Source organism: Centroberyx gerrardi, chromosome 18 (genome assembly GCF_048128805.1).
Source record: "Centroberyx gerrardi isolate f3 chromosome 18, fCenGer3.hap1.cur.20231027, whole genome shotgun sequence".
NCBI classification, from domain to species: Eukaryota; Metazoa; Chordata; class Actinopteri; order Beryciformes; family Berycidae; genus Centroberyx; species Centroberyx gerrardi.
Genome location: NC_136014.1, coordinates 8,221,676 through 8,234,663, shown reverse-complemented (window position 1 = coordinate 8,234,663; position 12,988 = coordinate 8,221,676). Strand labels below are relative to the sequence as shown.

At 45.5% G+C, this 12,988-nt stretch overlaps 1 protein-coding gene across 1 annotated transcript in view; it reads right to left on the bottom strand.

Moving 5' to 3' along the window:
- The window catches only part of gphnb (gephyrin b), an 81,732-nt gene that overhangs the window by 32,864 nt on the left and 35,880 nt on the right, over nt 1–12,988 (bottom strand). The window contains exons 5-8 of the mRNA XM_078289829.1: nt 10,825–10,919; nt 10,656–10,722; nt 4,692–4,964; nt 3,368–3,502 (exon numbers count right to left, since the gene is read on the bottom strand). Coding sequence (XP_078145955.1) covers nt 3,368–3,502; nt 4,692–4,964; nt 10,656–10,722; nt 10,825–10,919 — 570 coding nt within the window. The remainder of the gene's footprint in view (nt 1–3,367; nt 3,503–4,691; nt 4,965–10,655; nt 10,723–10,824; nt 10,920–12,988) is intronic.

The window sequence follows — 12,988 nt, the reverse complement described above, 5'->3', positions numbered from 1 at the left end:
TTGCATTTGTGGGCTACATGTGTGTTTGTGTGTGTGTGTGTGTGTGTGGTGTCTGTGAGAGAATGAGGGAGACAGACAATGAGAGAGTTTTGTTTTTTCCCTTGAGAATGCCAAACGGTTTCTATAACCCAGTGTATAATCAAAGTGTAATTGCTCATGTATATTAATGTACATGCGTCCTTTGTCATTTATCAGCAATTCAAATGTATGCATGAAAACTTTATTTCTGGTTGTAATTCATGTTTTTGACTTTGTGTGTATTTGACTGTCTGTGTGTGTGTGTCGTTTTGTGTATGTGTGAGGGTTTGTACCTTTCTGTGTATATGTGTTCTATATATATATGCAGTATGTGTGTGTGTGTGTATGTGCGTGTGTGTGTGTTCTTCCTCTGCAGACAGACAAGTTTGGACATTGGCAGTACACACAGGGGCTTTATGCTTCACAGGAAAACCTGTGAGAAAGTGCACAGAGCCCCCTAGACACACACACACACACACACACACACATACAGAGACATTCAGGCATCTCCATATGAACAAACATAAAGAAACACACACATACTGTATATACACACACACAGACTTCAACACACATTTATATAACAACAAATTGCTTCTTCACTGTCACTTACACACATGCCATCCACACTGGAACACCCCCAGACACACACACACCCACACACAAACACACACACCCGTAACGACAGCACTTGGAGAATGCTACTTGAGCTGGAAGCACTGATACATGACCTGTGTGTGTGTGTGTGTGTGTGTGTGTGTGTGTGTGTGTGTGTATGTATTTATGCATGTTTCTCTTTGGCAGAGAGCCTTTCCTTGTTTGTGCTTTGCTCTGTGAGCCGTGGTGTCGGGCCCGGCTGTACGGGAGCGGCGGCGGCGGCTCCGGCGGTGACAGGATTAAGACCTACTCCACACCTTCTCCTCTCCGAGCCGCCGCGCAGCGCTGCCAACGAGAACCCGGCTAACAAACTAACACGGCCCCCGGTGGCACATGAAACGCATCGGTGAGCAGAGCCGTTCTGGCTGCGGCTCCAGGGACGCAGTGTACATACTGTCGGCAGCCGCTCGCAACGTGGGAATTTTCAAAGGACATATGGCAGCTTGTCGCCGGGAAGCAGCCCGCATCGGGATCTAAACAAACTAAAGGCTATATACCTGGGAAAGCTCTCAGCCGTCTTCATCCGGCACGCACAAAGACACGCATGTGCGGGACACGCACGTGCACACGCAAGCGCTGACTAATGCGGTTGGCGTGTGAAGGTGACGCTCAAACTGGGTCATTGACAAAGGAAGACATCAGTGGAGGGGGAGTGGAGGGAAGGGTTGGGGGGGTAGGACAGGACTACCTCACTGCATCAATGGAGCAGCTTTTCCATACAGGGACAACAGCAGCAGCAGCAGCAGCAGCATCATTAAAGCTCCCCACTGTCCAATTGCTTAGTCAAGAACACCTTGGTCCAGTCAAAGTCAGAACCAGGAACAGAAAGCATCGCTTTGGCAAATACGGTTCAGGTTTTGACAGCCACGCCAATAAGGAATCTTACACTGAACTGAATTAGGACCGAGACCAAGTCAAGAACTAGGACCAAGTTTTTGCCAAGACCACGACATTTAAGCACTGAAGCAGGGAAATACAAAATATTACATGATTGCATTTCAATCATAATATTTTGGATGATTTGGGGAAATTCACTTGATGGAGACAATATGGCTAAACTGTTATTTTTAAGTTATGTATTTTGTGCAATATGCAAACACTAGAAGAAGAAACATAGACTCAGAACAAGACGGGAGCACTGAAGTACCACTGCAGAATAAAGACCAGCACAGCCAAATGCCAATATGACTTATAATGATAATGTGAGATTCTATTGATCCTTGTAGGGAAATTCTTTTTTCTCTTGCAGAGGTCAGAGGTCAGCTACAGAACAGCAGACCTGCAGCTGTTAAGGATTCAGTGTCTTGCTCAAAGACACTCCAGCAGGGCCGAACGCTGACCTCTCACCACTATACAAAAAAAAACCACCCAAACGCTGCTTAGCACAGATCTCTTCTCTGCCTCCTCCGTCGCCACATGACCCACCCATGCACCCGCCCTCCCTCCCTCCTCATCCCTCTGTTCCCATGGCAACCCCTCATCTATTCCCGTGGCACCTGCCCGCTGTCCGGGAGACACATGGAGACGTGACACTGACAGATGAGGTGAGAGAGAGAAATTGAGAGAGAGAGAGAGAGAGAGAGAGAGCGGTGAGGCCATTCGGCGAGGCCACATCTTAAAGACCTGCAGGAGAGATCAGTTAGAATTTAAAGGGATACTTTGACATTTCACATTATGGTCGATTTTCTTCTGCAGGACTTGTAATAATGCAAATAAATGTTCGGTATTGGCTCTTCAGTTAAACAAAAAACAACTTAGCGTTTCTCATTATAACCCATGGGCACCACTAGTCGCAAACTAGCAAGGTAGCTTTCAATAAGTGGTGCATATGGGTTAGAAAAGTGAGTGCTAACAACGCTAACAAGACATTTTTAGGGAAAGGGAAGGAGAAATGTGGGGAAAAAAATGTTAAAGTATCCCATTATGGAAGGGACAGATAGGGCTAAGTGTGGGTATGTGTTGAAAAATTTGGGAGGTGTTGAGTTATAATAATCCTGTAGGTGTGTGTAGGTGAGAAACACAACCTGCTGTCTCCATAAACACACAGAAAGACACACACAAACACACACACACACACACACACATATACACCACAGGGGATTTTACATATAAACTTCCACATGGTACACGTAAACAAACACACGACACACACTTCGGCGTAGCAGCGATGTGAAGACACTGAAAGAGAACACTGGTCAAGAGTGAGTGTGTGTGTTGGTGTGTGTGTGTGTGGGGTTCATCCGTTTAGCAAGGTTATTATAGATAACTAAAACTAAAATTAAGAGGAAAAATAGGCATGAAAAACACAGGTCACTAAAGTTGATGAAAAAAGCAAAAGTAAACTGAAACTAAAATATCTGTCTCCAAAACAACTGAAATAAAATTAATATGAATCTGAATTATCTGTTTTAGTCTTTTGACCATTGGTGTAAGTGCAGAGTGATTCCTCTAGAAATGAATGAATATTATCAATGCATTGATACCTACTATGCACATCCAACCTTCTGTCAGTTTGTACACAAAACAGCTACAGTACTACCAACACCCAAATAAAAACTAATGGATACTGTAAAACTATAATAACCCTGGTGTGTAGACCATGATAAAGAACGTTGTGGGAGACATAAATAGAGGGCTGAGCAGACAGGGATATGGGCTCTGTGTGTGTGTGTGTGTGTGTGTGTGTGCTTACTTTGGGTGTGGGACAGGAGGCGGTGGAGAGGCGAGAGGTGGCCTGGGCGCGGGGCGACTCCGAGGGCGTGGTGCTGAGAGAGGCTGTATCCCTGGGCAACACCTGCACACCCCGCGAGATAATGGAGTCTGGGATCTGGGGTCACACACACACACACACACACACACAGATACATGTGTATATGAACACCATACACACCATAAACCCATATGCAGGCACACATACGCACATATTCAGGATTCAGGCGCATACATCAAAACACCACACATACACACAGACACCACAAATCCATATGCAGACACACACACACACACACGCGCAAAGCAAGAGGAGGGAGGACAAAGAGCACAGAACAATGCAAAACTCACAAACACAAATATTCCACCATCTCCAATATGTGGTTGCATTCCAAACTAATACAACCACAGCCAATAGCAGAGTTGATGTGGATGAATGGCAAACGACAGGATGAAGACAGTTAATGAGTGTTGAGGCATAGGGGGCGGAGTCTTACCGACATCCATCTGTGATTGGACAATGAGGTGGGATGTTACCCTGACAACTGAGCCATAAAGCAGGGTCCAGTCTGCAGACAAGGCGGGACAGGATGATGGATATGGAGAGATACCGTATGTTACATATGACTACACAATGTAGACACACGCAGGTACGCATGCACATAAACATGCTACAACGTCATATATACTGTATGTTAAAAGTGCTATGTGTAGCATCTTGGCCCCCCTCTCTGACATCGCTCTGGGTGGATTTGTTTCCTCTTTGGTTTTACTGAAGAAGATACTGTATACGTGCTGGAAGGAGATTTTTACATCGGCCTTTCACTCCTTCCACCATCTGCCATCGCCAGAAACTCTCAGGCATTTAGTTCTGTTTACACTGAAAAAACAGCACACTCTTCCTGTTTTGTGCCATAAAGCAATACAGCAGATTTCCCATTAAATCTGACCCGGTGACACACAATGTAAAATGCAGTGTAGAGGCTGGTAAAAGCTGCCAATCTTCTCAGCGATGGTCTCATTTGTTTATGGTGATTATACTAATGTCTCAAAATGAATATGGTAATGATTTCTTGATGTTAAAATGCTACACATAGCACCTTTAACACATCACTGCATGAATGTAATGTCTGAATGAACATGAAAGTACGACAAACAACTTGAAGTGGATGGAAACAGATCTAAAAACAAAACCAAATCCCAAAGAAGACTGCAATTTTGTGCAACAGCAAACCCTCCCTCTCCCTCTCTTCTCCTCTCCTCTTCTCTCCTCTCCTCTCCTCTCCTCTCCTCCCCCTCTCCTCTACCTTGGCGGCGATGGATGCGGCGGTGATGTGGGAGGAGGAGCTGTCCTCGGTGGACGCCACGCCGCTGTCCTTCTTCTCCTCGTCCTCCTCCTCGCACTGCACGCCCTTGTCCTCCGTCTGGCGGCGCGGCGAGCTGTTGGGCGGCGGCGAGAGGGGCGGCGGCGGCGACGGCAGGTCCTCCAGCTCGTCCGCCGCCTCCTTCACCTTCACCACCGCGTCCCGCAGCAGGTCGATGGCGTGGGGCAGCGCCGGCAGGATGAACTGGAAGCACTCCTGGAAAGAGAGGAGGAGGAGGAGGAGGAGGAGGAGGAGAGGGGAGAGAGGGAAGCAGGGTTGGAGATACAGTCAGAAATATGGGTGACAACAGCATCAGCAGCAGCCAAGAAGAAGAAATGGGGGGTTTTCTCATGATTTCTCAGCATGAATCTAATAATAAATAATAAATAATAAATAATAAATAACTACTACTAGTACTGCTTCTGATACTGACCTTGCAGTGGAAGGAGAGAAAGACAGAGATTTCCTCCTCTACCTCCCACCCTCAGCAGGTCACAGCGCCTCCCTCTGGCCACATTTATACTAGCTGGCGCTCATCCCTCCCCACTCCCTCTCTAACTCTCTCTCTCTAACTCTCTCTCTCTCTCTCTCTCTCTCTCTCCGGTGTCTCTCTGTGTGTCAGTGTGCCTGTGGGCTCCTCGGCTATGCTAAACGCTCCATTCTCCTCACTCCCGAGACAAGAGCTAATCTGTGAAATTATTTATCTTCCTGTGTATTTTAAGCATTGAAAGGATACATTATTAATCGCCCCCACGCTTTACAGTATCTACGCCGGCTGCAAGCGGCTTTCAGAGCAACCTTTCCACTTTGCATCCCGTTTGAAACGCATGCATATTACGGGCCAGATTAAATGTGACGGCGTTAACCTTGATTTGACTGGATTAAAATCCCATGGATCCACTGTAGGGAACACACACACACACACACACACACACACACACACACACAGGAGCGCGCATGCATGACTGAAATAGCATCCTCCACCACTGTGCATGCATGAAAAATCCAAAAAAGGAGCCGGGATAGAGCAGAAGAAGGCCCCCTCAGACTAGGAGATGAAAGAGATTGAATGTGGGTGAATCTCGCTAGTCGACCAGGAGCCCGCTGGCCCTGCTGGGTAGCCGCAAGGTAACCCCCCCCCCCCCCCCCCCCCCCCCAAACACACACACACACACACACACACACACACACACACACATACCCCAAACCCCTCAGCACACGGTAGACTGTTTATGCCTCTCGCCGGTGCGTTTGAAGCCCACATCTGAGCGTTTTTGGAAGACGTGGAGGGGATGGGTGGGGGGTGGAGGGTGGAGGGTGGGGGGTGTTTGGGCAAACGAAGGAGTGAGGATGGTGTCAGGAGCCTGGAGACATTCCTCTTCCCCGTTCTGTGCTTTTATTGCGTGCCGGGGAAATTTTAGGTACGTCAGGAGTTTTTTTTTTTTTTTTTTCTGTTCCTATTCTCTGTTTTGTCCTGGAGGAGAGTAACTGTCAAGAACACTAAAGAGCAGAATCCCTGGAAATTCTGCCAGCGGATGAGAAACACGAGTGAGAAGGATGGAAGAAGAGGGGAAGGCGCTGTTGTTCTGGGCGTGGGAGGGGGTTGGGGGATGGAGGTGGGTACAGGAGGACGAGAGAGGATGACAGACAGAGTGAAAAAGAGAGAGAGACACTGAGACAGAGACCGAGAGAGACAGAGAGGATGAGATCTCGAGAGAGGGAGAGAGAGATTAAGAGAGACAGAGAGACACAGAGAGTAAGAGAGAGAGAGAGAGAGAGAGCAAGAGAGAACCAGGAAGAAAGACAGTGAGACAGACAGAAAAAAGGGAAGTGGAGAGAGACAGAGAGAAGAGAGAGGGGAGAAAGAAAAATAGAAACAGAGTGAGAACGTAAGAGAGACAATAACAGAGAATAAGAGACGCAGAGAGAGGAGGAGAGACTAAAAGAGAAACAGAGAAGCCAACATTTCCATATCCATTTTAGGAATTTCGCTGACACTCTTATCCAGTGCAACTGTAGGAGCAGCTTCAATTCCTAGTTCACCAAAACTACAAGAAACCAAAAATAAGGAGTGCTAAGGAGTGCAAAAGTAAGAGCCTTAGAGCGCTTATAATATTCCTGTGACCATAGAAATACCATGTTGGACCAAAGTGCTAAGACAAGAAATAGAATAAGAGCCAAGGATTGAGATAGAAGTTGTTTTTCCTTTTAGAGAGAGTGAGTAGAGGTGGGATATGATTCAGTGGGCAGAGGTTTAGGTGAGGTACTTCTTGAAAAGATGAGTTTTCAGCCTATAACAGACTATGTCGTAGTGACTGTTGTTCTAACTGCAACAAGGATCCCGATTACACCTGGTGTATGTATCTAGATAAGGAAAATGTTAATGCAATTTGTAAATGCACACAGCATGCATTGCAATGGGATCTGCCAGAAAACCTCCAGAAGTGATCGGATCACTGCCAGGATCGGAGTCAGCCAGGTGGAAAATGCACAGTGTGTTTGCTTTAGTGCAAAAGTATCCGCCCACTAGATAGAAATGTCATTGCATTGGGTAGAAATGTCATCCCCATAGGTAGAAACGTCATCATCATAGGTAAAAATGTCATCCCCATGGTTAGAAACGTCATCATCATGGGTAGAAACATCATCACCATGGGTAGAAACGTCATCATCAGAGGTAGAAACGTCATCCCCATGGGTAGAAACGTCATCATCATAGGTAGAAACGTCATCATCATAGGAAGAAACATCATCCCCATGGCTAGAAACGTCATCATCAGAGGTAGAAACGTCATCCCCATGGGTAGAAACGTCATCATCATAGGTAGAAACATCATCACCATGGGTAGAAACGTCATCCCCATGGGTAAACGTCATCATCATAGGTAGAAACATCCCCATGGGTAGAAACGTCATCATCAGAGGTAGAAACGTCATCCCCATGGGTAGAAACGTCATCATCATAGGTAGAAACGTCATCATCATAGGAAGAAACGTCATCCCCATGGCTAGAAACGTCATCCCCATGGGTAAACGTCATCATCATAGGTAGAAACATCATCCCCATGGGTAGAAACGTCATCATCAGAGGTAGAAACGTCATCCCCATGGGTAGAAACGTCATCATCATAGGTAGAAACGTCATCATCATAGGAAGAAACGTCATCCCCATGGCTAGAAACGTCATCCCCATGGGTAAACGTCATCATCATAGGTAGAAACATCATCCCCATGGGTAGAAACGTCATCATCAGAGGTAGAAACGTCATCCCCATGGGTAGAAACGTCATCATCATAGGTAGAAACATCATCACCATGGGTAGAAACGTCATCCCCATGGGTAAACGTCATCATCATAGGTAGAAACATCATCCCCATGGGTAGAAACGTCATCATCAGAGGTAGAAACGTCATCCCCATGGGTAGAAACGTCATCATCATAGGTAGAAACGTCATCATCATAGGAAGAAACGTCATCCCCATGGCTAGAAACGTCATCATCATAGCTAGAAACGTCATCACCATAGGTAGAAACGTCATCCCCATGGGTAGAAACGTCATCATCATAGGTAGAAACGTCATCTCCATGGGTAGAAACGTCATAACCATGGGTAGAAAAGTCATCACTGAGGATAGAAACGTCATCGCTGTGGGTAGAAATGTCATGACTGTGAGTAGAAACATCATAGTGGCATTAGCGCAAGGAGAAACATCATCATTGCGAGTAAAAACCTCATCACCACAGGTAGAAAAGTCATTGCTGTGGGTAGAAATGCCATCAGCATGGGTAGAAACTTCATCGCAGCAAGTAGAAAAGTCATTGCGGTGGGTAGAAACATCATCACTTTGCCACCTATTAGCGACCCGTAGAAGATGAGGCCTTCTGCAGCAAAGAAAAAATACCCATCAAATATTCTGATGTTGAATAGATGTTGATAAGACACCCTGCCCCAAAATTGAGAGTCCATGTACATACAGCGCCAAAATGAAAGCTGAGACAAGGTCCGTAATCGTCCATAGATGCTACCTGCATCATTTTGTGAAATCGTGACCTAAATATCTTTCTGATATCAATTCAAAACAGTTTCCAAAGCTGTTTTAATATGAATATATACTGTGCCATAATATCGTTGAATCAGCATGTCATGTGGGGTGGGACTTGGCCTCCTTCTGCAAGTCACCATCCATCAAATGCAAATCAAGTACAAGGGTTTGACCAATATGGACTTTTGAAGGCAGATACCGATATTTTTGGATTGAAGCTGCCAATAGTCGATATTCACTATCTTTAAATGTGAGCATTTTCATGCCAAAAATTCCCCAAAACTACAAGTATTCAATGTTTCCTCCAGAAATAGTAAAAAAAAAAGTATTCTTGTCAGGGTGGACAAGCCTCAGAAACACAGCATTTAGACTGTCATGGGACACTAAAACTCTCCATTTAAACCCAGACTAATGAAACTCCTAGGTGGGTTAGCAGCTCCTTTAGCCAGGGTGAGGCAGGTTGAGTAAAATCATATCCTCACTTCCATCATATCAGCGGGGTATGACATGCTAGACTGTCCCCCGATTTTTATTAAATAGCCAATATTGTCCCAATATATCTTCATTTGCAGATCTCATTTTAATGAGGCCAGAAGGACAGACAGAGAGAGTAGGTGAAAAGGACACCCTGACATAAGGGGCATCGTCCGGCTGGCTGGAGTTCCCCCTTATCTTTATGACAGGAAATCATCGTTATAAAAGTCCGCAATGGGCTGTTTGTGCCGTTAACTTTAACTGGGGGTTGATGAGGGAGACACTAATATGGCAGCAGATGGGGGAGAGGTGGCGTAATTGATTAAAAGAAATACTAAAATCGATCAGGAGAAGCGGGCGCATAACGAGACAGAGACAGATGTGTAGGTCAGCACAGCAGAGAGAGACAGATGGAGAGAGAGGCAGAGGCAGCGGCGGGTGGACACACACTCACACACACACACACACACACACACATGCTCATAGACACACATGCTCACACATACATGTAAACGCAAACCCACACACGTACATATATATCTTTGTACATATGCAAATGCATGCGCACACACACACACACACACACACACAGGCATGTACACAGGCATATACACACATACACATAGACACACACAGGTACTCAGCGCACTCACAAACATACAGATACATACACATAAAAACGCACACACACACACATCCACACACAGACACACACACAAACACAAACACACTCACACATACGTCATATACACATCCACACACAAACACATGAATGTTAGTGCAGAAACATTCACACACACTCACACACACACTCGCACAAAAATACACACACACTCACACACACATGCACACACACGCACACACACACACACACACACACACACACAGATCTTAGTGGATCTAAGAGCTCAAAGTGAAGATGACCTTTAGAAGTCATGTTTCTATCTCCGGTGCTGGGCTAATCCTGTCCATACAACCAGGTCAAGGCCACCCGTAGGTGCAGTATCCAAGGAGGGGTCAACGATTGCTATGTATCCCATAATTCTCTACAGTGAACCAGAATTGTACTCAGAAAGAATGAGAGAGAGGCATTTAGCCTGATGCAGATAATCTGGGATCAGTAAAATCTAAATTTTTTGAGCAATATCAGATAGCTAGTTTACTGAGTAGTCTTACCTATTTGAGAATTCTTCAGGTAATTACAGTGGGTTTTGCAACAATTTCAACACCTGATCTATCACCTGCAAGCATTAATTCCCCATATTAATCCTCCATAACAGATAACTGCACTGGTCCAGTGACTCTTCTGCTTGTACTGTAGCAGCTGATAGTGTCCACAGGAGGAAGCTGATCTGGGTTCAGCTGTTAGCGCTGCTTGTGACGTCCTACCTGGGAGCCTTTCTTGCTTCCTGGTAAGTTGATGATGAGTGTCTTCCCTCGGATGCCACACACGGGTCTGTAACACACAAGCAAGGGAGGAAGTGTGTGAGTGAATATTGAGGAAGAGAGGGCATGAGTGTGACATGTAAGTATGTGTGTGTGTATGTATGTGTCTGACCTGGAGAGCATGCCTAGCGGTGTGACGTTTAGGGATCCCATCAGCATGGCCAGCGACATCCCTGGAGCCTCGCGCTCTATCACCTCCTTCGTGGCCTGGAGGAGAGAAGGAGAGGAGAGAGGAGGTGAGAGGGAGTGGGGAAGCTTTAATACTTTAGTTGGGTTCATTTGGGCAGGTGACAATAAAGGCATTCAACCCCAGAACGCAAGGTTTTATGGGTATAAGGAGACGGATGTTGACATCTGATAGCCAGCAGTTCCTCATGCTTGGAAAGCCTAGCGTAACAAATTGAAGTCTGGACTGATGCTCATATTCAGCTATTTCTTAATTTGTTCTTAACTGGTATGAACACCAGAGAAGGGAAATTACAGCAAACAGCTGTAACAGACAGATTACCAAAACTCTGTCCAATAAACAAGCTACTTGTGAGCCCATGTGACTTTTGTTTACAAGCCCTGGTTCAGTTGTAATTGGGCAGTGTGAACCTAAACAAACCGAATACAACAGATACAACAAATGCAACAAAGTAAACTTTTCAACTTTGGATTAGACCAAAGAAAATGAACTGTAGGTGTGATCACACCCTATGTCTGACCCAGAATATACTGCACAGGGGGAATAGAGCACATGGTAATAGAGAAGCCAGTCATACAGGGTATCTGAGGTTTCAGAAATCCAAATTTAAGACCTTGTTAATGCTACCTGGAATTAAATTTAACACCAATTTCGAAACCAAAATGAAACAAAGCTGGCAAAACCAGACTTTCCGACTGAACATAGCTAATGAAAGTTGTGAGACCGTAAATGGGCAGTGTAAGAAAAAGAACAGGATAGTAATTGTTAAGGGACAAAAAGTCCAGCTGTGTTTAGTAAAGCAAATATGATTAAACAGAAAATATGCTTTGCATATTGTACTACTAACCCTGTTCCGTATTAATGTAGGAGTGGACACACTCTGAAGGGCCACAAAGCTTCTTATCAATCTGACAAAGCCACTGATACAGCCTTAACACTTGTGTGTAACACATGTGTGTCTCTGTGTTTAAACACCAACTCAAAACATGAGCGCCGCCCTTTTAATATTGATTTACAATCCCTCTTGCACAATCCATGTCTAAATTGTCTCAAGGCTGAAAAATCCTTATTTGACCTGTCTCCTCCCCTCCCATTTGCGATTAAGGTTGATTCAATAGTGGCAATCAATACGGGATTATGTCTTTCGCTTAGTCAGCCTATCTGAGCAAACATTTTGACGTAGAATAGATGACGATATGACGGCACTGATGTTGAAAACCTGTGTAAATATAGCACCAAAATGAAACTTGAGATGACGTCCGTAGCTGCATGTGAAATTGGGACTTAAATATCTTTTCTGATTCCCTATTTCCTTTATTAAAACAGTAGGAAAACTGAGGGGGATCACAGAGAGAAGGGTCTGGTGGGATTTAATTCAGTTCTAAACCAGCAGAGCTACATGTGGCTTCCAGAGGCGAGGGTCTTACCCATGACACCATCTTTGTCCACTATACAATCTCAGAGCAATCCATGTTTGTGCGGGGAAATATACTGCATATGTATTTGTTTGTGTGTGTGTGTGCGTACGCCGGTGCATCTGCATTTGATGCGGCACGTTCCTGACAGATAGATAGCAGAGAAGATAGTGCTTTCTCCTCCAGCTGTGTGTTGGGTGCCCTTGAGTTGAGTGACACTTCAAACGCACCATTAGTGAGGGAGAGGAGAGAGCAAAGACTTCAAAGGAGAGGAGCCACTGATGAGCATCGTGGGCTGGGACTCAGGAGAGAGGGAAGGAGGGAGGGAGGGAAGAGAGAGACGAGGAGAGGGGAAAGAGAGTGGGAGGGATGGAGGGGGGAGAAAGAGAGAGAGAGACAAGAGGAGAGAGCGGGAGGGAGGGGGGTGAGGCCGGATTCATACTTCACCACAAAGTCACTCAATGGAAGGCTTGTTTGGTTCAGTTCCTACTATAGACGTTCGTGAAGTGCATGCACAAGGAGTCTACTTGGGCAATCATATGTTTGTCTAATCACAGGAGAAAGTGGGCGAGGTTTAGGCTGGAAAGAGGCTTAATTACATGTGTATGGTGAGTGTGAGGTGGCGAATCAAAAGGCACAGGAAGGAGTTTGAGACTGGAGGAAGCAAACATCGG